The 27,354-nt window shown below is 46.6% G+C and overlaps 1 protein-coding gene across 1 annotated transcript; it reads right to left on the minus strand.

Moving 5' to 3' along the window:
- Positions 1-17,231: 17,231 nt before the first annotated feature.
- LOC145821239 (uncharacterized) lies at positions 17,232-18,718 on the minus strand. Its single transcript, XM_082917758.1, has 3 exons — positions 18,186-18,718; positions 18,006-18,104; positions 17,232-17,797 (listed from the first exon to the last, which is right to left on the minus strand). The coding sequence occupies exons 1-3, from the start codon at positions 18,594-18,596 to the stop codon at positions 17,423-17,425; spliced, it is 885 nt and encodes a 294-aa protein (XP_082773884.1). The 5' UTR covers positions 18,597-18,718; the 3' UTR covers positions 17,232-17,422.
- Between the last annotated feature and the right edge of the window lie 8,636 nt (positions 18,719-27,354).

Consider the following 27,354-nt stretch of genomic DNA (forward strand, 5'->3'; position numbering starts at 1 on the left):
GTATAAAAGGATACGGTCCTTGTTAAATCGGGCTACGGGCCTAAGTAACACAAGTCCCTTGTATTGGAGGACTTTAAACTTTCGCAATACTTTTGACCAAACGATTACGGATCGTACAGCCTATGATACTTGAATGATGAATACGGTTCATCCCTTGCTTCGCCGATGTTATAGTGCTTGAATGATGAATACGGTTCATCCCTTGCTTCGCCGATGTTATAGTGCTTGAATGATGAATACGGTTCATCCCTTGCTTCGCCGATGTTATAGTCCTTGAATGATGAATACGGTTCATCCCTTGCTTCGCCGATGTTATAGTGCTTGAATGATGAATACGGTTCATCCCTTGCTTCGCCGATGTTATAGTGCTTGAATGATGAATACGGTTCATCCCTTGCTTCGCCGATGTTATGGTGCTTGAATGATGAATACGGTTCATCCCTTGCTTCGCCGATGTTATAGTGCTTGAATGATGAATACGGTTCATCCCTTGCTTCGCCGATGTTATAGTGCTTGAATGATGAATACGGTTCATCCCTTGCTTTGCCGACGTTATAGTGCTTGAATGATGACTACGGTTCATCCCTTGCTTCGCCGATGTTATAGTACCTGAATGATGAATACGGTTCATCCCTTGTTTTGCTTATGTCAGTGAACATCTTTGGTTACTTGTAATATTTGATTGATGAATACGGTTCGTCCCTCACCTTGCTAAAGTTTGATGTGTTTCGTTTTGAAGGACCTCGGCTATATTCATGCAAAACCTTTATTATTGGTACCATTCACTGAGTTTTGTACTCACCCCTCTATATATATGTAGGTGATGAGCAGGACGGCGGCGACGCCTAGATCGTTTGGATGCTTGTTTTGGATTTGTACTTACGTCGGCTTTGCTTTTGTATTTACGTCGGCGATGCCCTGTTTTGCATGTCGGCAAATCTTGAAAATCATGCTTCTTGACTTGTATTAGCTGTATTTTGTATATGTCGGCTCGAGAAGCCTTTTGATCAAGATGTAACATGCTTTTTATCCTGTTGTATCCAAGTTGTAAAGTTAATTGGAATGTTTGGCATTGCTTTGATCTATGCACAGCTCTTATGGACCACTTGTATTTGATTTATTGCTTCCGCATTTGTGAGCCCCCTATATTCATACTCTGATTGTGTTAAGTTTTGAAAAGTTGGCCTTCGGTAATTACGGATTACTGGCCATCACGGCACCAAACTACTAGGGGCGGTTTGGGGTCGTGACAGAATGGTATCAGAGCACAAGTTCCTCAGTATACGTTATTCACACACTTTGAGTCCTGAAGAGCATAGGATTTCCCTTAGAAAGATGTTAGGGTTGCATCATGGTATGTGTTGTTTGAGTGAAGTGTGCATTGTCTTGATATACTTATTTGCTACTTGCCTATGTGGTTATTTGCTTAATTGTTTTAAAGTCATACCTTGCATACTCCTAGCATCATGAGGAGAGGTAGACCACCGCTTGGCCGAGATCAGCCCGAAGACAGAATGGACAGATTGGAAAGATTAGTTGAAGGTTTGGCCCGCGAGTTGAGGCAAACCAGACAGCAGTTCGCGAGTGCTACGTCGACTCAGGCCGAGCAGACCAACGGCCGAAATGTAGTTCCACCTCCTCCAGTGCCGCAGATTCCCCCGCAACCAGCCTTGTATGGGGATGGAACGATAGCTTTGATCAGGGAGTTCAAGAAAATGAGACCACCAAGGTTCTCTGGGGGTATAGAGCCGATGAAGGCTGAGGCATGGGTTTTGGAAATGGAGAAGTTATTCGAGATTTTCCCTAGCACCGACGCTCAGAAAGTGACGTTGGCAGCATTCACATTAGATGATGACGCCCGCAGGTGGTGGATGATGGTTAGAGGGAGCAATCCAGATTTGACCTGGACCCGATTCTTAGAGTTGTTCTACAAGAAACATTTTCCCCTAAGTGTTCGAAACCGTAAAGCTACCGAATTTCATACTCTGACGCAAGGCAACAGAACAGTGGCGGAATATGACCGCGCTTTTACTGAATTGGTAAGGTTTGTACCTCACATGACCAACGATGAATATATCCTTTGTTGAGGTTAGAAAACTTCATCTTCAAGCTTCCATACACAACTCCATCTCTATATCTCTCATTTCTTTAAAAATCTCTAAGTCCCTAACCATCATTTCTTCTACATCACCAAGCTCTATCACCACCTCCTCATTTCCAGCAACAAGGAAGGTTTCTCAAAGGCAAAAGGAGCTGCAAATTGGTCCAAGAAGCAACAAAAGTTTGAGTCTTCAAGGGTAAGTGATACTTCTCCTCTTTTGACCCTTTTTCTTGATCCATTGGTAAGCCCCACTTTCTTTTTGTTTCAAGCTCCGGCCCTAACTGAAAAGGGCCCTCTTTTGAGCTCATATTCACTTTTCATTAAGGGCTCAACCCTGTTTGAGCCTTCCATGATACACTTGCTTCATTGATCCTCTTATATGTCATAATTTTGCATGCTATGTTTGGCCCATGATCAATTTGTTTTCGAGCATGTTGTAAACTGATATTAGGATTATTTTGAGCCCCTCTTCAACATTAAAGAAGGGCTCAACACCATTTGGGACTTCCATGTTATACCTACCTTTATACTCCTCTTTTCTTCCCCATTCTTGCATGCAATGGCAGCCTATCATACTTTTGTTTTTGGCCATTTTACAGTTCTGAAAAAGTTCTTATTTTGGTCCATTATTCATGTTTCATTTAGGTCCTTTCATGGTTTTGGGCCTCCATAGGTCACTTCATGTTATATCTCTCTTTTATTCCCCATTCTTGCATGTTTAGTTAGCCTACCATGCTTTTGTTTTTGGCCATTTTACAGTTCTGGAAAAGTGCTTATTTTGGTCCATTCTACATGTTTTATTAAGGGTCTTTGGCTGTTTGGTGATTATTTTGTATACTTCATGTTATAGCACTTCTTGAGCCCCAATCTTGTGCTCATTTTTTAGCATGTTTGTATACTGATTTTGAGGCTGCCATATACTGTAAATATTCATATTTTTGGTCCCTCTTCAGTGTTGTAGAAGGAAAATTTTCAGTTTGGGTTTTGTTTATATCACTTACTTCATTACCCCTCTTTTGGCCCCTATTCTTGCATGCCATTTTTGCCATACCTATGCTTGCTGTTTGGCCATGTTTATAACTGTGAAAGTGCCTTTTTTGGGACTGCCTAGCTTCTGTCTTTGCATTGCATGTCCATATTGTGCATGTTTGGCATAGCTATAGGTCATTCCGGGTGCCTAAATTCGCATTTCGGGACAATTCCATGCATTTCATGTCATTTCGCCTCATTTCGGGACTGTTTTCCCCCATATTTTACTGCTGAAATTCCATTAGAATGATTTCTATCATTTCCATGTCATTTCATCACATTCTGTCACCGCCTCGGTTTGCGTGCCCGTGTGCACGCATTTCGAGGCACCCCTTTTTTATCCGCCGGCATCCTATGTGAGTGTGGCTGAGGCTCACTCATGTTGGTATAAGCCCATATCATGTTTTCATATCATTACATCACATTTTGTCATCGCCTCGGTTTGCGTGCCCGTGTGCACGCATTTCGAGGCACTTCGTTTTTATCCGCCGGCATCCTATGTGAGTGTGGCTGAGGCTCGCTCATGTTGGTATAAGCCCATATCATGTTTTCATGACATTACATCGCATTTTGTCATCGCCTCGGTTTGCGTGCCCGTGCGCACGCATTTCGAGGTACTTCGTTTTTATTCGACGGCATCCTATGTGAGTGTGGCTGAGGCTCACTCATGATTGGTATAAGCCCATATCATGTTTCCATGTCATTACATCACATTTTTCCATTGCCTCGGTTTGCGTGCCCGTGTGCACGCATTTCAAGGCACCTCATTTTCATCGCATTCTGTCATCGCCTCGGTTTGCGTGCCCGTGTGCACGCACTTCGAGGCACCTCATTTTCATCACATTTTTTCCATCGCCTCGGTTTGCGTGCCCGTGTGCACGCACTTCGAGGTACCTCATTTTCATAGCATTGTGCATACTAGGTTGTATCTTAGATTGCATGCTGTCATTTTCTCGGTTTGCGTGCCCGTGTGCATGCATTTCAAGGCATCTCATCTTCATTGCATTCTTACATTTTCTCGGTTTGCGTGCCTGTGTGCACGCATTTCAAGGCATCTCATTTTTAGAGCATTGTGCATACTAGGTTGTATCTTAGATTGCATTCTGTCATTTTCTCGGTTTGCGTGCCCGTGTGCACGCATTTTGGGGCATTTCATTTCCATAGCATTGTATATGTTAGGATTGTATCTTAGTTGCATTTCATGCATATCATGCATATTGCGTCATGTCCGGAATAAGGGTTAGCCCGGGCACGGGAAACGAGGTACATTTCGTACTCCGAGTGACGGAATGTGTCTCAATTCCCCAGTCACCGACACTCCAGATTATCCATGATGGAGTTAGGTTTTAGCTGTAGCTTCATGTGCATTCATCCTATATTGAGTTGTGCATTTCGACTCCTCGGCCATCATGCCTCGGTATGCGTGATTGGTGGCACGAGGATCGAGACATGCATATATCTGTGCAAATACATTGCTATGCCCCTTTCCTGCTCTCTGTTGCAGCAAGACAAAGAATCAGCAACTTTTCGGGGCTTGGCACGCATTTCAAGAACAGGTGTAAACAGAGGCTAATCGGGGCATTCCGGTGGATTTCCGCGCAAGACACTCCGGACATGCATCATCCATTAGAAGCAAGGCAGTCCCTGGCTTGCACGCCAGTTTTATTTGCTTTCTTAGTTAATTCATTAATTAATTAGGATTTTCTGTAATAGTTGGACTGTATATTTATTCGGACCCTCCGAGTGAGGGCATAACTGTAATAAGTGTGCGTGAGTGTGATGTATGTCTTCCAACCCCACGTCTTTCTTCCCTTTTATTTACCAGCTTACGATGGTTAGATTAGGGCATATTTAAATTAGCATACAGTATGACAGCATGTTTGCATTCATTCATCTGTATTGCATGCACCGGGCTCGGCGCATCATACTAACTGTATTGTATTTTTCAATTCTAAAATTGAATACATGATAGTTGTAGCATCTCATATGCCATCTTAGAATAGCCGAGCCTGCTATAATTGCATTTTGTATGTGTTGCATTAGGCATTTCTGTATAATTAGGATCATGCATGATTTCTAATGAGTTTCTGTTTTGGCTTGGAGTACTCGGTAAGCTTTATGCTTTAGCATCCTTGCATGCGTGTGAGTGCTGCCATGAATAGCATGCTTACCATGAGGCTATGTGCTTATATGATATAACTGCCTGAATGCCTGTGGGTGAAGGTTAGGTTATCTGAATTGGAATAAATCATCAAATGTTTCAAGCCTACCTGCGGGTAGCAAACCATTTTCAAAAACAAACATGAAATGTTTCGTTCCAATTCAGGCGACCCGGTCTATATTTGTATGCTGTGCGCATCACATAGTAACCTAGGCTAATAAACCGGAATAAGAACATACAATGTTTTCAAAAATTGATATCATGGTTAGTAGAGGCCGGTCTATGACCGGGCGAGCGGGGGTGCTCACGAAGTGACCTTCCCCAATCGTACCCAAGTTCCCGAGCCGAGGCAACTTTGGTGATGACGGACACGTGGCCTTTTGGCACCGAGTCAGGGTTTCCTAAATTTCCCAAAATAAAATATTTAGGTGGCGACTCTGTATCTGGCAAAGCAGTCCATATTTGGCATTACTTTTTCAAAAAAATCAGTTTCTCAAAACGATTTGCCGGATTTGGACTCTTTGGTTCAGATTAGGAACCGTGACATTTAAGAGTCCGAGCTGTAGTGACCCCAAAATGAACAGAACGGGACTTAACCCTCCCGGGGCGTTCGGGGACGTCTACAGTTTCTGGCGACTCTGCTGGGGATTTAGAGAGCTTGACTCAAACTCATGATATCTGTTTTTGACTACACTTGTGTGTTTCTTTGCATTGCATTTGCATTGGTGCGCCTAGGACACCGTGTTTGCCATCTGCTATTCCTGAACGGTTTGCCGGAGGCTTGTCTTGTCAAGGCATGACCATAAGGCTGACCGGTTGTGGGCTCTGCCAGTATGGGAACACAAACCCCGGTTTTACCGGGGCACCCTCTTTGACCATTCGACCTAGTGCATATTCGGATCCATAGTGACCATTCCAAATTAGGACAGGTTGCTTACCCGTTTATAGGTTGTTTGAAACCGCTGCGTGCGTAATGAAACCCTAGCTCCTGACACAATAGGACATGGAAACCCTACCCCAACATAGGGGTGTTTTGACTCTCACTTATCTGTTATGTGCTTTAGAGTGCGTCTCTACAGGAATGCATGTATCAGTATATGAGTTTGGGCATCAAGCCTGCGGGCATCAGTTCAGTATTATCAGTATCAGGCCTGCGGGCATCAGATTAATATATGAGTTTGAGTATCAAGCCTGCGGGCATCAGTTCGGTATTGTCGGCATCAGGCCTGCGGGCATCAGTTCGGTATTATGGGTATCAGTCCTGCGGGCATCAGCCAGTATTTGAGAATCAGCTATCTGCGGGTATCAGATTCTGTTTTAGGGGACAGTGATACAGGGATAATAATCAGTGTTTGAGGACAGTGTGTATTCAGCTTATTGACTGTGTGTTGATTATGCCTGGCTGTGTGTCATGCATTTTATTTTAAGCTGTTATGCTGTCCGTTTATCTGTTTATTTATTTCCTTTTCGCTTTATTTATCTTTTGCTAGGTCAGTTTTAGCACGATTGCTTCCAACCCAGCAGGCATTCCCCAAGCACTTTGGACATGAGGTCGTCGACCCCATCGATCTGAGGATCTAATCGACGGACAGCCAGTGTTCCATTCTCTACCCCCTGTTACAAGAAGGAAGCAGAAAAAGCGCAGTGTATCTGAACAAAGAGCACCAGAACAGTGGTATCCCCCATCAGTGGACAGTTGGATTGAGATCCCCATTGAGACAGATCTGCCAGTAGTTCAGACAAATCAAAACAGTATGACGGCACCAACAGGAGTTGAGGAAATGATGCGCCAAATGCAGGAAACCATGCGGGCCATGCAACAGGATGCCGTTCGCCGGGATGAACTCGCTAAGCAACAGGCTGAGATTATGACCCAGCAAGCTGAGCTGATTACCAGACTGCAACAACAGAGTACAGCATCTGCTTCACACCAAATTCCTCCTCCGGCAGGAGCCCCATTACCTGAGCAGGCACCTGCTGTTCAGAACGCTCCTCCAAACACCCAGAATACTGTGCTGACTATCCAAAATCTGCAAGAAGACACAAATCTTCCAACGGGGCCAGCTCCGCCCCCGCTTCCACCACAACTGTCCAAGGTCCATACATCCAATCACCCGGACTCTCCATTCGAGGTCGAGGTTGATCATACAGCTCTGAAATTGAGCAAATTGGAGAAGCTCTTTAAGAAATCCCAAGGGGTCAAGGCTATGCCGGATATCGAAGATGGATATACCGAGGAGGCCGTAACACTCCCCGATAGGTTCAAAATGCCACAAATCGACCGCTTTGACGGGACCGGCGACCCCATGGTCCATATCCGACTGTTTGCAGACGTCTTGCGGCCAATGGGCCTAACACGACCACAGAAGCTCTCACTATTCGGCCGAACCCTGTCGGGTGTGGCCTCCCATTGGTACGCAAGATTACAAGATGAAGTGAAAAAGAATTGGGATGAAATGGCTGAGGCCTTTGTCACGCAATATTCGTACAACACTCAGATCGAGATCACAACCCGTGATCTTGAAACGACAAGGCAAGAGCCCAAGGAATCTTTCTCGGACTTTGTGATCCGATGGAGGGCAAAGGCGTCAACAATGACTTTAAGGCCCACTGACAAAGATCAAATCCGGATGATTGTGCGCAATCTCCAGCCGAAGTTGATGCAGAGAATGATTGTAGTCCCCTTCCCTACTTTCGCAGATTTACATGATATGGGGGTGCAAATCGAAGATGCAATGAAACAAGGTTTGTTTGACCACGACAGAGAACAACCGAGGAGGACCTTCAACCGCAACAACAATGCAGGCCCGAGTGGCGCTGCAAATATGAGAGCCTCGGAAGTTAGTATGGTCACCACCACTCCCCCTCCCTTTCCAAGGCCCATGACTGCCACACCCTTCTCCGGCGCGTCCGGAAGCAACACACAAAACAACAGATTCCAACCGCGAGGCCAAAGAACCTTTACCCCACTATATATGCCTCTGACCAAGGTTCTGGGAATATTGATCAGGAAAAATCATTTGAAACCCCTGGAGCCAAAGCCATTACCAAATCCACTCCCCCCTTCTTATGACCCGTCAAAGTACTGCGCATATCACCAACAACACGGTCATGATACCGACCGTTGTTACAGATTGCGTCATGAGATCCAGGATCTTATTGACAAACAGGTGATCGCGCTTCCTGATAAACCCAATGTCACAACCAACCCTCTCCCACCACATAACCAAGCTCCTCCTCCCAAAAGAATTAATTTTATCCAGACTGGGGTCGTATCTTACAATCCTAGCATCTATATTACGCCCACCTACCTACCCAAGCCAGAGGTGCTCCTCCCCGATTGCACTGACCTCTTGTGCATGGTGGACATCTCCAAAACCCAACCAGAACCGATGGTGGTGACCGTCGAAGACAGGGCAGGGCAGATTTTGGGAGAGAATGAGATTGTTGAATCTGAGACTGGACAGAATTTTGCTGGGGGAGCCTCTGATCCGAGCGAGTATATCCTATCAACGAGCCGAATTGGGCTAAGTGTAGAATTGCCAGAGACAGGAGAGCTATGCATGATCCGGGGGGATGGATCTGGGCTATGGGCAGATGATTTGACAGCCGCAGAGGAAGACTTTGCCAACCTGCAATTTCTCGATGACCAGGAACTGGAGGATGCGTCAATCAATTGGTACGATTATGAGGGATCAGCGGAGGCCACTGGATGGCTCGAGGATCAACCGGATGCAGTGGGGGAAGCCCAACCAGAACAGAGCTCGGCAGGGGCAGAAGTATCAGTTGTGGCCGGAATGGCCGAAAGTCAAGTTGTATCGCCGGAGAGCGCCGGTGCTAAGAATTCCGCTCGAGACATGGGTATTATCGATACGAGAAATGTTGAACAAACAGCTGTACTGATGCAGCTAGAACAAGAAAAGTTTGAGGAGGCTGAGAGAATTAGGAAAGCTAAAGGCCCTGAGGGGACTGAAAGTGCTGTGTGCACAAAGATAGAGAATGCTGCGAGCATTGGGACAGAGAATACTGCGAGTACAACTAAACCGGAGCCAGACAGGTGTCTGTTGGCTGCCGATGGAATGTGGTGGGAAGACGATGACTTATGTCTTGCCCACACGGATGAAGACTGGGGGAATAACCAGCCGGATGATACTTGGTATCTTGATGAAGTGGATCACATGACAAGAAGTGGGCGGTACTTCAAGCCCCCACACCTGGACCAACCCGAGGCATCCGGGAAGGATAGAGAAGCGGAGAAACAGAAGGAGAAGCAGATTGAAGATGAAGCTGTGCTGAAACAATTAAAGAAGATACAAGCGGACATCTCTATCTGGGGACTGCTAATGGCATCACGAGTACACAGAGAAGCTGTCCTATCTGCTATGGACAAGTCCAAACTCTCCATAGACACCACGCCTGAACAACTGGTTGGGCTGGTTTTTCCGGGAGGAGGTTCCCCGGCATTAACCTTTTCGGATAAGGAGCTACCGCCTGAGGGCACAAGTCACAACAAACCTCTCTATATTTCTGTGGAATGTAGAGATAAGTGGATACCGGTGGTACTTGTTGATACCGGGTCTGCAATTAATGTCTGCCCAACCAGAACGACATATGCAATCGGGTTGAAACCCGCGGACTTCGTCCCAACTACTCAAGTGATCAGAGCATACGACAATACCAGCAGAGAAGTGATGGGGACTGTTAAAATTCAAACCAAGGTTGGTCCAGGACAACACAGCATCGAATTTCATATCTTGGACGTTCCCGCAACCTTTAACCTACTTTTAGGGCGACCGTGGTTGCACCAGGTCAAAGCAGTCTCTTCCACTCTACATCAGATGCTAAAGTACCCTCACGGGAAAGGGGTAGCGATCATTTTTAGGAATTCATCAATCCATCCGCCGCCGGAAGTGTCCACACCCGTCTTGGAGATCGAGCACGGCACGGAGGATGTGTTTTTGTCGGGGTTCACTTTGGCCGAGGCTCAAGTGGTGCAGAATGTCATGGCTGTGAATGAGGGCATGTATGTTAGTGCACAATCTATCTACCTCATGAACAAGCTAAAACATACCCCCGGGATGGGATTAGGGAGAAGCGGCCGGAAGGGCGTCTCAGTATTGGCCGAAGTGCCACACAACCCTCACGCCTTTGGACTAGGTTATCTGCCCACCAAGGAGGATTGGGTGAGGAAAGGAAAAGAAATGGCCGGAAGGGCCAGAGCAAAGAAGGCCGGGAAGCCATTTGAGTTAATGCACAGGCCCATCTGGGGTACCCTAAACGGACGTTTCGTCCGGGAGGGGGAAGATTTTCCATTCTGCGGCTTCCCGGAGCCATGGCTAAACGCGGAGGGGACGCGCGTGCCTGGTTTTGAAATCTTCTTCGACATACAATTATCTGGGGATGACGTTGCCGAAGCGCAGACAGACCCACCAACTGAGGTTGAGCGATGTGAAGCAGTGGATCCTGAGAGCACAGAGCTTGAAATGGGGGTAGCACTGGCGAGTCTACTATCAGATCCTCCGATCGGCCAAGAGTGCTTGGGGGATAACTCTTCGGTTTCTGTGATTGGAGATGAAATAGCTGCGGGCTTTCCAGCGCCGATCTTGGATGCATCTATCGCACCTTCTCTCATCTGGCAATATGAAGAAGGCTTTTTATCTAGCAGTTCCGGGTCAGGTAGTGAGCCGAAATCTGATTCTACCGAATCTTGTGCGTCGGAATCAGATTCCAGCTCGACTGAGTCTGAGTCCGGTATTCCTGGGGGTGATAACCCGGATGCCACAGTCCTGTCTAGGTCGTCTTTTTCATTTTCTTTTGAGTCTGTTGTAACAGAGGAATCTGACGGCTTGGAAATATTTAATGAGAATGATGTGGATGTGGTTTCTGAGTATTTTTCTGTGCCTTTGATTTATTGCTTAAATCAGGATTTTCAAAACTTTGATGAAAACAATGAGGGAGAAATTCCCCCAGTTTTGCAACGATTAATTGATCAAGAGCAAGAAAGATTTGTTAAACCTTTAATGGATGAAATCACTACTGTGAATGTTGGTACTGAGAAGGACCCGCGGCTGGTCCAGATCGGGTCCACGTTGTCTTCGGAGGAGCGCGAGCGCTTAGTCGCTTTATTAAAAGATTTCAAAGATGTTTTCGAGTGGTCCTACGAAGACATGCCTGGAATCGATCCTGAGATTGTACAGCACCGGATCCCTCTTGATCCCGAGGCCCGCCCTGTCAAACAGAAACTCAGAAGGATTCGCCCGGACTCTCAAGATTAAGGAAGAGGTCACCAAGCAAATTGACGCAGGGTTCCTGCTGGTATCTGAATATCCAACTTGGTTGGCCAACATTGTTCCGGTGCCAAAGAAGGACGGCAGAATTCGGGTCTGTGTAGACTTCAGAGATTTGAACAGGGCCAGTCCGAAGGACGACTTCCCCTTGCCGCACATCGATGAATTGGTGGATTTCACGGCAGGACACGCCTTGCTTTCGTTTATGGATGGTTTCTCAGGCTATAACCAGATAGTAATGGCACCCGAAGACCGGGAGAAGACTGCGTTCACTACCCCGTGGGGGACATATTGTTATAGAGTGATGCCATTTGGGTTGAAAAATGCTGGAGCTACGTATCAACGGGCAGCAACTACAATATTGCATGATATGATCCATAAAGAGGTCGAGGTGTACGTGGACGATATGATTGTCAAGTCCAAAGATAGAGAGGGCCACTACACCGCCTTACAAAAATTCTTTCAGAGGATCAAAGAGTTTCGACTGCGACTGAATCCCCAGAAATGCACGTTTGGTGTTACAGCAGGGAAGATGCTAGGGTTTCTGATCACACAAAGGGGCATCGAGGTCGACCCTTCCAAAATCAAGGCCATCTTAGAAATGCCACCACCAAGGACTGAAAAGGAGGTGCGAGGCTTTCTGGGTAAAGTGCAATTCATAAGACGGTTTATTTCTAAATTAACCTTGACTTGTGAACCACTTTTTGGTCTCCTGAAGAAAGGAAAGAAATTCCAATGGGACGGCCGATGTCAAGCGGCTTTTGAGCAGATCAAAGAGTATCTACAGAACCCACCCGTGTTGTCACCACCAGAGCCGGGGAGACCGTTGATACTGTACCTTTCAGTAACTAAGACTACCATGGGCTGCATGCTCGCGCAGGAGTCAGAAGACAAAGTGGAAAGAGCCATTTACTATCTGAGCAAAAAGATGCTGGATTACGAGACCCGCTATACACCACTGGAGAAGGCTTGTTTGGCCTTGGTATGGGCAACCAGGAAGCTGCGGCACTACCTATTAGCTCACTCAGTAATGTTGGTTTCGCGTTTGGATCCCATCAAATATCTTTTCGAGAAACCAGCACTTACGGGTAGGCTAGATCGATGGCTGCTGTTGCTCTCCGAATTTGATTTGAAGTATGTAACGCGCAAGTCAGTAAAAGGGAGAGCGGTGGCGGAGTTCCTTGCCGACCACCCGGTTGAGGGGGATGAAGCGATTGAATATCTATTCCCAGATGAAGCCATTCTGCATGTCGAAGATGAAACTTGGACGATGTACTTTGACGGATCGTCAAACCAGTATGGGTATGGGATAGGGGTGTTGCTGATAGCGCCTGACGATTCCCGTATTCCTTTAGCATTCAAGCTCCGGTTCAAAGTTTCCAACAACGAAGCAGAGTATGAGGCATGTATTGCTGGCCTGGAAGCAGCCCTAGAACTAGGGGCAAGACGGTTGGACGTCATTGGGGACTCGAACCTTGTTGTGTCTCAAGCAAAAGGAGATTGGAAAGTCAAGGAGGAAATGATGATAATCTACCACCAAACCTTAGATTTGTTAATTCCTCGGTTTGAGAAGCTAAATTTCACCCACCTCGTAAGAGAGAACAACAGGTTTGCAGATTCATTAGCAACTCTATCTTCTATGATAGACATCCCGTCCGGAGTCCGGATGCGTCCAGTCATTATTGATCAAAAGTTTACGCCAGCATACGAGTCGATTTCCGCTATAGATGAGGTTCAAGACGGCAACCCCTGGTATTACGACATCTGGAACTTCTTGGAAAAGGAGACATATCCACTAGGGGCAAATGCCAAGGATAAGAGGGCCATCAGAAGAATGGCTGCTCAGTTTATCATCTGTGGGGGAAAGCTGTACAAAAGGGGGCATCTGGGAATGCATAAGCTCTGTGTAAAAGCTGAAGAGTCAAGACGCCTGATAGAAGCCATCCATGGGGGGGAGTGCGGTGCACACATGAATGGAGTAATGCTGGCCAGAAAAATCCTTAGACAGGGCTACTACTGGTCAACCATGGAGGAGGATTGTATTAGCCTTGTTCGGCGATGCCACAAGTGTCAAATTCATGCAAACCGCAAGAACATCCCGCCGTCAAAACTGTACAACATGACTTCGCCATGGCCTTTTTCAGTCTGGGGAATTGATGTAATCGGAGCTGTTACCCCGAAGGGGTCAAACGGGCATGAGTTTATCCTAGTAGCGATAGATTATTTCACAAAGTGGGTCGAGGCCCAATCATACGTGGTGTTGAAGGCGTCGCATGTCGCAAAGTTCATCAGGAACAACATCATCTGTCGCTACGGAGTGCCAAACGAAATAATTTCAGATAATGGTTCCCACTTCAAGAAAGAAGTGGTAGACTTGTTGGAGAAATACAATGTGGCTTTCCATAAGTCATCTACATACCGGCCGCAGACCAACGGAGCGGTTGAGGCCGCCAACAAGAATATCAAGCATATACTGCAGAAGATGGTGGGAACCTATCGGGATTGGCCAGACAAGCTGCCATTTGCTCTGTGGGGCTACAGGACTTCAATCAGAACTTCTACTGGAGCAACTCCATATTCATTGGTCTATGGAATGGAGGCTGTTCTACCCATTGAGATTGAGGTTCCGTCGTTACGAGTATTGGTTGAATGCTAGATAGTCGAAGCAGATTGGCAACAAAGCAGATTCGAAGAACTCATGCTCTTTGATGAAAGAAGACTGAAAGCACTGTACCACATCCAAGGCTATCAACGCAGAATTGCCCGGGCTTTCAACAAGAAGGTTAAGTCCAGGAATCTAAAAGAAGGAGATTTGGTGCTCAAAGACAACCGAGCTCCCATCCACGACCCAAGGGGCAAGTTCAAACCCAATTGGACTGGTCCTTACATTATCAAAACTATCTGGTCAGGTGGAGTTGTGGTTCTGATGGATCTAGATGGCTTGGAGTTCTCACAACCAATCAATATGGACAAGTTGAAGAAATACTATCCTTGAGAGGCTCGCTAGGCCGAAAACCCGAAAGGGCGACCTAGGCAAAAGTCAGAGCACAAAAAATTAGAAAATATAAAAACTGAGCTCGCAAGGTTGAAAACCCGCAAAGGGCGGCCTTGGCAAAAGTTAGAGCGCAAAAGGAGAGTGAAAATACTCGAGTGAACCTTAGCCTGAACTACGTAAGGCTTGATTCCCATCTTTGGGATACGTAGGCAACTTCACCTTGAAGTTTAGCCATAAACTTTTCCCCGATCAACTCTGTCCATTTTGATCATCTCAGTCATCTTTATCCATCAGCATTTATCGTGATCTCCGGTACAGTGCTGTTCAGACTAGGGGCAACTTTCCGTTGCTATGAAGTGCCGCATTGTTCTTCAGACTAGGGACAACTTTCCAGTTGCAGGGATCTGGGGTTGTGCATTTCAGTGACAGATCTCCGGCGTGTCCAGTTCTGATCCACATCGAAAATAGTTTTGAAAAGTTTTAATAAAAGTTGACTTTGTTCAAATCAATCTTTGTACGACTAAGACCATTTTTGGACCAAAAGCGGAAAATTTTCAGTACCACAACTTTCAATTTCATTGATTTCAAAACTGAGTTCTCTTACTCTTGCATTACAATCGAGGTTGCTTTTTTAGTACATTCATAAAGAAAACTTGAAAATGCTAAATAAGCAATAAATTTGGGGCATAGTTGAATCAAGTATCTCTGCGTCCCCTCCCAGAGCTGGACGAAGCATCTGATGCCAAGCTAGGCCCAACCTGTGCCTCCTCATTGAGCCAATCCAAGCACTCATCGGACAAAGTGCAACTGAAAGTAGAAGAAGGGGCCAGGAGCTCTCTAGTCCTCCATGCTGCGGCATATCGGGCAAGCTGTGCGCCACAGATCGGGAAAGCGGCTGGGTACTCAATCCCCTCCGGTGGACAAGTCTGATCACGGCCAAACTGACGCAGGAACCGGAACGGAAAATAGAATACGCAATGGGTTAGACCAATCAATTGGATCCCAATCAGCCGGGACATACTATAGCTCATTGCCGGGAGGTTGAGCCAAGGACAACGCCAAGCAATGCCGTCTGCGGACAAATTGCACATCCAATCGAACCACCACCTTTCGTCAAGAGCATTGACTAGGCGCTGTCGAAAGAAGTAGCCTCGAGCTGAATAGGCTGGGCAAGAGTCCACAACCTGAAACTTATCCATTAACCATACCTAGGGGAGGGATGGAAAATGAGAGAATAAAGAACAGAGAGATGTACGATGAGAGAAAAAGTAAGACAAGGGTTTTGTGAGAAAAAAAAACGAGCCTGAGGGTCGAGTGATGTGAACAAATATACATGTAAGGTCGGGTGGGAAACATTACCTGCAGCAGCAGTGGACTCCCAGCAAACCTAGTCGCCTCCCGGCGATAGACAGAATCTAAGCCCATCAGTGTCTCGGCCAAGGTCATGGCAATACAGCTCTTTCCTTCTCTCAAACCTTGGGCGACTTCAATCAGGCGAATGCTAGCCCCGCCGAAGCCCGAGGAAAGCAGAAAGTGAGACAACAAACATAAGCAGAGGGCGTGTTGCCGGAAACCCTGCCAATAATGGTTGCTGCGGTCACCAGCGTCGGAAAAACGATGGATCAAGCCGAGGATGTCCAGTTCCCCACTGCAGATCAGAGATCGAGCGTCAAGCGCCGTGAGCCCACACATCCGCCCTAAAGCCTGAGCATGGCCAAAACGGAGCTGGGGCAAAATCACCTCAGAGCATTCAGACTCCATCAAAACCTGAAAATCTTCGAAAGTGGGACACATCTCCTGGCCTCCAAAGCTAAAAACATGCGTCACTGGATTCCAGAACCTTGCCGCGGCATGGAGAAAAGGAAGCTGTATCGGAGTACGGCTTAGCGTGAATAGTGCATTCAAGCCGAAACCCCGAAAATTCAGCTTTTCCGAGCCATCTAGAGAAGAGATCCAAGATGTGACATTTTCTGCGAGAAATGCCTCCATCTTTGTCTAAAACTAAGATGAAATGAATGTTCCCGAAGTTGAGGCTTTTATAGAAGGAAAGACACTATTCACGGGGACACATGTCAAAAATTTGGTGGCTGCAGGACTGAATGGCCGGCCGGCCACCTTTTCTGGCTGGCCAGCCATTTACTTTTTGCAGAAATGGCCGGCCAGCTGTCTCTCTCAACAAAAATGGCCGGCCGGCTCCCAGGGATGGCCAGCAATGCTCCAGTGTATCCCCTTGGCCCTGTTTTACTCTTCGAGGGAAAGTTCCAAGCATTTCCATGCAACGGGAAAGTCAAAGGCCTTTATCTCCCTCCGTTTCGGATGCGTTCCAATGCCCAGATCGTCAGAAGTACACTTTGTTGTTGTTGAGTTTTGTTTATCGAGTTGTTGTTTTGCTTATCGAGTTGTTTGTCAAGCGGACGTGTTTTGTGTTTTTGAGTCATTGCTCTCTGTTTAAGCAATTTTTGTTAAAGTCTTGTTTATTTGCGTTGTTGCATTTTGCTTATCGAGTTGTAAACTTGCTAAAGATTCTGTTATATCTTAGTAAGTTGAGTTGCTTAGTTTGTTGCGTCGGTTCACTACCTGACTTGGTGATTACACAATGCGCATTTCCATTCAATTTCATTTTTGTGCAAAATAAAATGATGCGATACGATGCTGAAAGTTTAAAATACAAACACTTTTTCAAAAGCTATTTCATTTCATCATGCTTTACAACAAACAAAGGTACAAGTTTTACAAAAAAATAAAGCTGCCTAACAATGTGCAAAGTGCTACAAACTACTAGCAAAAAGAAAAATAAAGCAGGAAATAGCAACATCAAAGTCCTCGGGAACGGGAACGAGAAGCACTCCTCATCCTCTTCTGCGGGACAATCTCCGCACCATCATCATCATCTGAGTCGGAGCTGTCATCCTCAGGATCCCCCTCAGCCTCGCCTCTATTCCCCGAGCCAAAACCGGAGCCCCCCTCCTCAGCAGATGTCTCTGACTGACGGTCGGTAGCCTCCTCCTCCTCCTCAGCATCCTCCTCCTCCTCATCAGGCTCCACCTCCACAACGTGAGCCCTGCGTCTGCGGACAGGCCCTCCTCGAGCTCCTCGAAAAGGCCTAGATGGCCCGGATCCTCGGGAAGGCCGAGATGGCCCCGCCCCCTGAAAAGGCCCAGATGGCCCAGCTCCCAAGGAGGCCCAGGTGGCCTGGCCTGCGGCTGACCGGACCATGAAGGCATCTGAAAACAAAGAGTTCAATTCAAATGCATCAGTCCAAATATATACATCAGATGCAGATACAAGCAAAGGCTACATGAAGTGGGTGCATGTAAATACAGTGTACAAGTGGGGTGTGTGTCAGATGTGTTCTACACAAGTGGTCAATCGATGCAGTAGAAATCAGCATGTCATCAGAAGTATGATAAATGCCAGAAAACTGAAGGGTACCTGAATGCCCGCGACAGACAACTGTGCCTCCCTATGCAGGACCATGCCCTCGAGTGTGGCCACCAGTCCAACCACCTCCTCCATGTACCCTCGCGATGGCTGCAAAAATGAGCTCATAATCATCAGTGAACAGAAAAGTGTCTAAACATCTGAATGATGAATGAAAAAAGTGGAGCATACCGGCGGTGAGTCCGGATCAATGGCGTATCGATCACTGGGCATCGGAGGCTCTAGCGGGATCGGAGTCGGAGAGATAGCCCCATACTGCCACGCCATCAACTCAGTCGGCATATCTGGCCATCCGGGATGAGGATGAGTCGACGGAACCGGAGGAACCGGTCTACTCCCACCTCTAGATGTACCAGCCCTGCTGGTAGAAGGGGCGTCTGCAGCCCGAGCCCGAGCCCGAGCCTGGCCCGAGGATGACATACCGGCAGGCCTCATCATCGGGATATGAGCTCCCGTCAATGGAGGCATCAAATATATGTGACGGTAAGTGGCGTAGTCCCCCTCCTCAACATATAATAAAGCATCGCTACCCAGCATGGCGCCGACTACCTCCGAGTAAGAGAGCCTGTCAGCAGTCCGCATACTGGCTGGAGGTACTGCGGGAGGATCCTGAGAAAGATACCCCCATACCTGGCGCAGAAAGCGTTCCCCCAGGAACCATGCCCTGCCAACCGGCCCTTCAAGCAGGACCCTATACTGGGAGATGTCCGACACTCCGGTATACTGAAGTCGGAGACCATCACCCAGGGACACCCAGGGCTACCATGTGATCTGCGGATGATAAATGCATAAACCAATCAGAAATCGAGAATATACAGAGCAAATCAAAGATGAAAATGAAAGGAACTGAAAGTTCTGAGCTACCTCTGAATGTCGCACAGTGTCAAAGTACTGTCGCAGATTAAGGAGGGTCTCTCGAGGTCTCGGCTGGTGCGGGCCCTCGAACACCAATGAATATGGGGTCATGAGAATCCCCGCCACCTCCAACTCTGGGGCTAATGATGGGAAGTATACATAGACCCATAGCTGAGAAAAGCAATGCAGAATGTAAGTACGAAATGCTGAGAGCAAAATACAGACTGTAAAAGTGCGATGTGTGTGCAATGTACAAGTAATGAAAAGCAGAAATGTAAATCAAGAGGACAGAAAAGTACCTCCCAGGCTCTCCAGTAGCCGCCAAGTAAATCACCCCGCCCGCGGGAGGTCGCGCTCATATAAAAGTAAAGGGTAGCCAGGCCGGCGCCGCCCCAGTCATATCGATGGACCTGTGATAGGTCAACCAGAGCGCTCAGCAGGTATAGCCCAACTGTGTTCCCTCTGTCGGCAAACAGGGTAGTTCCGAAGAGGAACATAAGGAAACCACGGGCATACTGCTCTGTCTCCTCGGGAGTCTCAGGCACCATCTCCGCCCGCCGAAAATGGGAAGAGAACCAAGTGTATCGGACTCTCCCAGAGACCCTGTCAACAGGTGGGCGAGCCCCCAATAGATACATCCAGGCGGCCTCCCACTCGCCCATATCCTCATCGTAGGGGATGGACCAACCTCCAACGTCAAGGCCGGTCAATACAGCGAAGTCAAAAGGGGTCATGGTCATGTCCTCGGTAGTAGAGAAATGAAAGGAGTTGGTGGTGTCCCACCATCTCTCTACCAAGGCTGCCATCAGTGTCCTCCTGGCAGGACAACGTGACAACCCGACGCAGAAAGGCCCGAATCCTGCCAAATCTACCAAATCTCGGACGGCCTCCGGGAGCTCGGCATACCAGTCCCGCGCGATGGTGGAACCATACCCCCGCACACTGCGGGAACCAACCTGCATTCAGAATGAATACATGTGTCAATAATGAAATGGGCTGTATGCCGATGAAGTGGAATAAGCTATATGCAAATTCAGTTAAATTGTCGGCTGCGTGTTCACTATCTATCTGGGCTGCGTGTTCAGAAAATTTGAAGTTTGGGCTGCGTGTTCAACTTTCAGTTTAAATTGTGGGCTGCGTGTTCACTATCTATCTGGGCTGCGTGTTCAGAAAATTTGAAGTTTGGGCTGCGTGTTCAACTTTCAGTTAAATTGTGGGCTGCGTGTTCACTATCTATCTGGGCTGCGTGTTCAGAAAATTTGAAGTTTGGGCTGCGTGTTCAACTTTCAGTTAAATTGTGGGCTGCGTGTTCACTATCTATCTGGGCTGCGTGTTCAGAAAATTTGAAGTTTGGGCTGCGTGTTCAACTTTCAGTTAAATTGTGGGCTGCGTGTTCACTATCTATCTGGGCTGCGTGTTCAGAAAATTTGAAGTTTGGGCTGCGTGTTCAACTTTCAGTTAAATTGTGGGTTGCGTGTTCAGAAAATTTGAAGTTTGGGCTGCGTGTTCAACTTTCAGTTAAATTGTGGGCTGCGTGTTCACTATCTATCTGGGCTGCGTGTTTAGAAAATTTGAAGTTTGGGCTGCGTGTTCAACTTTCAGTTAAATTGTGGGCTGCGTGTTCACTATCTATCTGGGCTGCGTGTTCAGAAAATTTGAAGTTTGGGCTGCGTGTTTAACTTTCAGTTAAATTGTGGGCTGCGTGTTCACTATCTATCTGGGCTGCGTGTTCAGAAAATTTAAAGTTTGGGCTGCGTGTTCAACTTTCTATCAGTGTGGGCTGCGTGTTCACTATCTATCTGGGCTGCGTGTTCAGAAAATTTGAAGTTTGGGCTGCGTGTTCAACTTTCTATCAGTGTGGGCTGCGTGTTCACTATCTATCTGGGCTGCGTGTTCAGAAAATTTGAAGTTTGGGCTGCGTGTTCAACTTTCTATCAGTGTGGGCTGCGTGTTCACTATTTTAACCTGGGCTGCGTGTTCAGAAAATTTGAAGTTTGGGCTGCGTGTTCAACTTTCTATCAGTGTGGGCTGCGTGTTCACTATTTTAACCTGGGCTGCGTGTTCAGAAAATTTGAAGTTTGGGCTGCGTGTTCAACTTTCTATTAGCGTGGGCTGCGTGTTCACTAATTAACTGGGCTGCGTGTTCAGAGAATTTAAAGTTTGGGCTGCGTGTTCAAATTTCAACTAGTGTGGGCTGTGTGTTCACTTTCGAATTCGTGCTGTGTGTTCGACAAATCAACGTTTGAGCCGTGTGTTCTAATGTGGGCTGTGTGTTCGCAATTAATTAATGAGCCGAGTGTTCAGAAATTCGAATGTTGAAACTATATGTTCAGGATGCGAGCAAAGTACTATGTCATAAGCTAAACTGCGTATTCAAGCAGGGCAAAGGTACGAAATGCACGAAAAATACAGAAAATGAAGTAAATACCTCTCAGGCCTCATGAGAGAGGTGATGCTCCGGCTCTCGGAGAAGTAGATCCACGGGTGCTCGCTCGTCAAAGCTAGTAAAGTGACGGAAGACAGCACGAGTGTAACAAGCCCGCGGGGGACCTCGCTACAGCTCGGACTCGACTTTGTCGTCACGGTTCTAAGTCTGAACCAAAGAGTCCAAATCCGGCAAATCGTTTTGAGAAAACAGATTTTTGAAAGAAGTGCCAAACATGGACTGCTTTTCCAGATACAGAGTCGCCACCTAAATATTTTATTTTGGGAAATTTAGGAAACCCTGACTCGTTGCCAAAGGCCACGTGTCCGTCATCACCAAAGTTGCCTCGGCTCGGGAACTTGGGTACGATTGGGGAAGGTCACTTCGTGAGCACCCCCGCTCGCCCGGTCATAGACCGACCTTTACTAACCATGATATCTATTTTTGAAAACATTGTATGTTCTTATTCCGGTTATTAGCCTAGGTTACTATATGATGCGCACAGCATACAAGTATAGATCGGGTCGCCCGAATTGGAACAAAACATTTTATGTTTGTTTTTGAAAATGGTTTGCTACCCGCAGGTAGGTTTGAAACATTTTGATGATTCATTCCAATTCAGATAACCCAACCTTCACCCACAGGCATTCAGGCAGATATATCAGATAAGCACATAGCCTCATGGTAAGCATGCTATCATGGCATTCACTCACACGCATGCAAGGATGCTAAAGCATAAAACTCACCGAGTACTCCAAGCCAAAATAGAAACTATATTAGAAATCATGCATGATCCTAAGTGTACAGAAATGCCTAATGCAACACATGCAAAATGCAACTATAGTAGGCTCGGCTATTCTAAGATGGCATACGAAATGCTACAACTAACATGTATTCAACTTGGAATTGAAAGTACAATGCAGTTAGTATGATGCGCCGAGCCCGATGCATGCAATACAGATGAATGATGCAAACATGCTGTCATACTGTATGCTAATTGAAATATGCCTTAATCTAACCATCAAAAGCGGATAAATAAAAGGGAGAAAGACGTGGGGTTGGAAGACATACATCACACTCACCCACACTTATTACAGTTGTGCCCTCACTCGGAGGGTCCGAATAAATAATACAGTCCAAATATTACAGTCCCCAAATAAAAGAATATTACAGTCCAAAATATTACAGAATTCTAATTAATTAATGAATTAACTAGAAAGCAAATAAACTGGCGTGCAAGCCGGGGACTGCCTTGCTTCTGGTGGATGATGCATGTCCGGACTGTCTTGCGCGGAAATCCACCGGAATGCCCCAATTAGCCTCTGTTTACACCTGTTATTCTTGAAAAGCGTGCCAAGTCCCGGAAAGTTGCTGATTCCTGGTTTTGCTGCAACAGAGAGCAGGAAAGGGGCATAGCAATGTATTTGCACAAATATATGCATGTCTCGATCCTCGTGCCACCAATCACGCATACCGAGGCATGATGGCCGAGGAGTCGAAATGCACAACTCAATATAGGATGAATGCACATGAAACTACAGCTAAAACCTAACTCCATCATGGATAATCCGGAGTGTCGGTGACTGGGGAATTGAGACACATTCCGTCACTCGGAGTACGAAATGTACCTCGTTTCCCGTGCCCGGGCTAACTCCTATTCCGGACACGATGCAACATGCATGATATGCATGAAATTTAACTAAGATACAATCCTAACGTACACAATGCTATGAAATGAGATGCCTCGAAATGCGTGCACGCGGGCACGCAAACCGAGAAAATACAGAATGCTATGAAAATGAAATGCCTCGGAGTGCGTGAACACGGGTACACAAACCGAGAAAATAATATGTGTCTCGAAGTACGTGCACGCGGGCACGCAAACCGAGGCAATGATATGTGTCTCGAAGTACGTGCACGCGGGCACGCAAACTGAGGCGATGATATGATATGATGAAATGATATGGGAATGACAAATGGGCTTATACCAACATGAGTGAGCCTCAGCCACACTCACATGGGATGCCGTCGGATAAAAATGAAGTGCCTCGAAATGCGTGCACACTGGCATGCAAACCGAGGCGATGCGAAAGCGATGCGAATTTCATGAAAAATGCAACATGGACTTATACTAACATGAGAGAGCCTCAGCCACACTCATATAAGATGCCGATGGCAGAAAATGAAGTGTCTCGAAGCGCGTGCACACGGGCACCCAAACCGAGGCGATGACAGAATGATATGAAAATGACATGAAAATGACAAATGGGCTTATACCAACATGAGAGAGCCTCAGCCACACTCGCATCGGATGCCGGTGGCAGAAAATGAAGTGCCTCGAAATGCGTGCACACGGGCACGCAAACCGAGGCGATGACAGAATGATATGAAAATGACATGAAAATGACAAATGGGCTTATACCAACATGAGAGAGCCTCAGCCACACTCGCATCGGATGCCGGTGGTAGAAAATGAAGTGCCTCGAAATGCGTGCACACGGGCACGCAAACCGAGGCGATGACAGAATGATATGAAAATGACATGAAAATGACAAATGGGCTTATACCAACGTGAGAGAGCCTCAGCCACACTCGCATCGGATGCCGGTGGCAGAAAATGAAGTGCCTCGAAATGCGTGCACACGGGCACGCAAACCGAGGCGATGACAGAATGATATGAAAATGACATGAAAATGACAAATGGGCTTATACCAACGTGAGAGAGCCTCAGCCACACTCGCATCGGATGCCGGTGGCAGAAAATGAAGTGCCTCGAAATGCGTGCACACGGGCACGCAAACCGAGGCGATGACAGAATGATATGAAAATGACATGAAAATGACAAATGGGCTTATACCAACATGGGAGAGCCTCAGCCACACTCGCATCGGATGCCGGTGGCAGAAAATGAAGTGCCTCGAAATGCGTGCACACGGGCACGCAAACCGAGGCGGTGCTAAAATGTGATGAAATATGGAAAAACTGATATGCAAGCATACTAATGGAATTTCAGCACTAAAATATGGGGGGAAATAGTCCCGAAATGAAGCGAAATGACATGAAATGCAAGGAAATGTCCCGAAATGCGACATTAGGCACCCGAAATGGCCTATAGCTATGCCAAACATGTACAATATGGACATGCAATGCAAAGACAGAAGCTAGACAGTCCCAAAATATGTACTTTCACAGTTATAAATATGGCCAAACAGCAAGTATAAGTAAGGGAAAAATAGCATGCAAGAATAGGGGCCAAAAGAGGGGTAATGAGGCAAGTGGTATAAGCAAAACTCAAACTAAAAAATTTCCTTCTACAACACTGAAGATGGACCAAAAATATGAACATTTACAGTATATGGCAGACCTCAAATCAGTATAAAAACATGCTAAAAATGTGATGCAAAACAAGGCTCAAAAGGTGCTATAACATGAAGTATATAAAATAATCACCAAACAGAAAAAAAGTGTGAATGAAACATGAAGTATAGGCCAAAATAAGACCACTTTTAGTTCGAACCAAGGTCCAAAAACAGAAGAAAAGAGGGCTACTAATTTATGCAAAAATGGGGCCAAATAGGGGATATAACTACAAGTGACATATGGAAACACCAAACAAGGTTGAGCCCTTCTCCAATGTTGAAGAGGGGCTCAAAATAAGCCTTATATCAGTTTATAACATGCTCAAAAACAGATTTCTCATGGGCCAAAGATAGCATGCAAAATCATGACATACAAGATGATCAATGAAGCAAGTATATTATGGAGGGCTCAAACAAGGTTGAGCCCTTAATGAGAAGTGAAGATGAGCTCAAAATATGGCCCTTTTCAGTTAGGGCCGGAGCTTGAAACCAAAAAGAAATGGGGCTTAGAAATAGATCAAGAAAAAGGTTCAAAAGGTTAAAAGTGTAACTTACCCTTGAAGATTCAAGCTTTTGTTGCTTCTTGGATGGATTTGCAGCTTCTTTTGCCTTCTAGAAACCTTCCTTGCTGCTGGAGGTGAGGTGGTGGTGGTAGAGCTTGGTGGTGTAGAAGGAATGAAGGTTAGGGACTTAGGGTTTTTTTGAAGAATTGAGAGGGAAGAAGATGGAGTTAGCTATGGAGCTTTGAAGGATAATTTTTCTAACCCTTATGAAGAAGGCCACCAGCTGGTTATAAAGATCAAAAATGGGGTGTAAAGGTGGGGGAGAAGGAGGGCAAAACTCCCCCACAAAATATCCCCCGGATACAGAAAATATCTAGGGGATATTGCCCCACAGCTGGAAAGGGTACAGTGCAAGGAAGCAGGCTGGCCTCATACTTTTGCTGGAGGTGGCCGGCCGGCCACACCCCCTAGCCGGCCGGCTAGGGGTCAAAAGGGTCAAGGTGATTTTCTGGCCGGCCAGCTACTGGGGAGGTACCTCTATGTGTGTACAACACAACCATGTAGTTGAAATTCCAAGAAAGTGGGCCCAAGGGGTTCAACAATGGCTCGGAAAGAGGGGGTCAAAAGGGTCAAGTTGACTTACTGGCCGGCCATGAACTTTTAGGGGCCTCTTATGTGTGTACATCACAGATATGTGGTTCAAAGTTCAAGAAAAAAGGTCCAAGGGGTTCAACATTAGCCCGGAAGAAAGGGGTCAAAAGGGTCAGGTGACCTTAATGGCCGGCCATGAACTTTTAGGGGCCTCTCAGATGTGTAGATCAGAGATATGTGGTTGAAAGTTGGCAACACTAGCTCCAAGGTATTCAACATTAGCCCGGAAGTGCGAAAAACGGGCGCCGGGAGGCTCCGGAAGAGAGATAACTGGTTGCTGCAACAATTGCTGGCCTCCCACCCTTCAGTGACCTTCCCTGTGATAAAACAGAGGTACCTGCCAAAAATGAACGAAAACCGTTGCAAAACGAACGTTCCGGGGCCAAAACACGCAGTTTGGGGTCCCGAAAATGGGTTGTTAAGCACCGAAAATGGTATTCGACCTCGAAGTGGGTTTCTTAGCCCCCAGTGTCCCTCAAAAAGGATGAAATAAGATGTATGCCAAAAATCAGAGCAAAAGGAGATGGTTAAGCGGTCCCGAACCGAGGCACACGACCTGACGGCTCCGAAAACCGGGAACCGGACTCCGAAATGGGCAAAATGGCCTACGGCCACCAAATACAGCCTACGGACATTGAGAGATGGTCCACGGGACCTCTCCCTTCCCTCAGGAAAAGAAACAGAGAAAACCGAGTCTGGCTCGCAAACCGAGACAAGGCACAGAAAAGGGTTCGGAAGTCCGGAGGCAGGGCTCACGGCCGCGACTCTGAAACTTCTGAACGAGCATATTATGCAACATCACCTAACGCTCAACTGGTGACGTCTGAGTCTTAAGGTCGGTCAAAAATGGGGTGTCTACAGTTGCCCCTCTTTGACAGAACTCGGAAGTCACAAGTGACGGGAGTGAATGTCAAAGCCCAGAGACGACCCATTTTTGACAAGGCCGAAGACTTAGACAAACATACTGGATAAACAGAGATGCGCCCGCAGGCATGCCCGCAGGCAGGGGGCAAAATGCAAATGATATGCAAGAAGCCTAAGGTAACCCAATGATCATGCAAATGCAGCAAGCTGTAATGAAGCAAGTATTCGCAAATAGATGCAACAGTTTTAAGCAAGAATGCAAAGCAACAACTACATTTCATGCAGTTAAGAATGCGGAGGATTATTCAATCCCCGCCACGTCTCACACGGAGAAGATACAATACCTGCGCGATTCGTCTGGTCGCACCAGCTTCAATTGAACCGTACATACAATATCGTGCCTGCAAAAGAGAGAAATTGCAACAAACACAATATGCTAACAATATGTATTCAATGTGACTTTGAAAATTCGACACACACAGTGCCGGTGAGTGAATGCATCGCAATGCAAAAGCAGAACATGCGTGACAACGTATTCTCAAACACAGAAGTATGATTAACATCAAGAAACGTGTATGTTAATGCGGGTATGTTCATGAAAATGCAAGATAATGTAACACGAGCAGGAATCAGGGCGCTCGTTTGTCATGAAACAACGAGTACAGAAACGCATGTTTCGGCGA

The sequence above is a fragment of the Camellia sinensis genome, chromosome 3 (assembly GCF_055761805.1).
Source record: "Camellia sinensis isolate YWXY chromosome 3, ASM5576180v1, whole genome shotgun sequence".
NCBI classification, from domain to species: domain Eukaryota; kingdom Viridiplantae; phylum Streptophyta; class Magnoliopsida; order Ericales; family Theaceae; genus Camellia; species Camellia sinensis.

Excerpts from the sequence above, each read along its gene's own strand:
- LOC145821239 (XM_082917758.1), bottom strand. The coding sequence starts at position 18,596 with ATGCGGACTGCTGACAGGCTCTCTTACTCGGAGGTAGTCGGCGCCATG. Across the intron at positions 18,105-18,185 it reads TTGATCCGGACTCACCGCCG|CCATCGCGAGGGTACATGGA; the intron begins GTATGCTCCACT and ends TCATTTTTGCAG. Across the intron at positions 17,798-18,005 it reads TGTCTGTCGCGGGCATTCAG|ATGCCTTCATGGTCCGGTCA; the intron begins GTACCCTTCAGT and ends CTTTGTTTTCAG.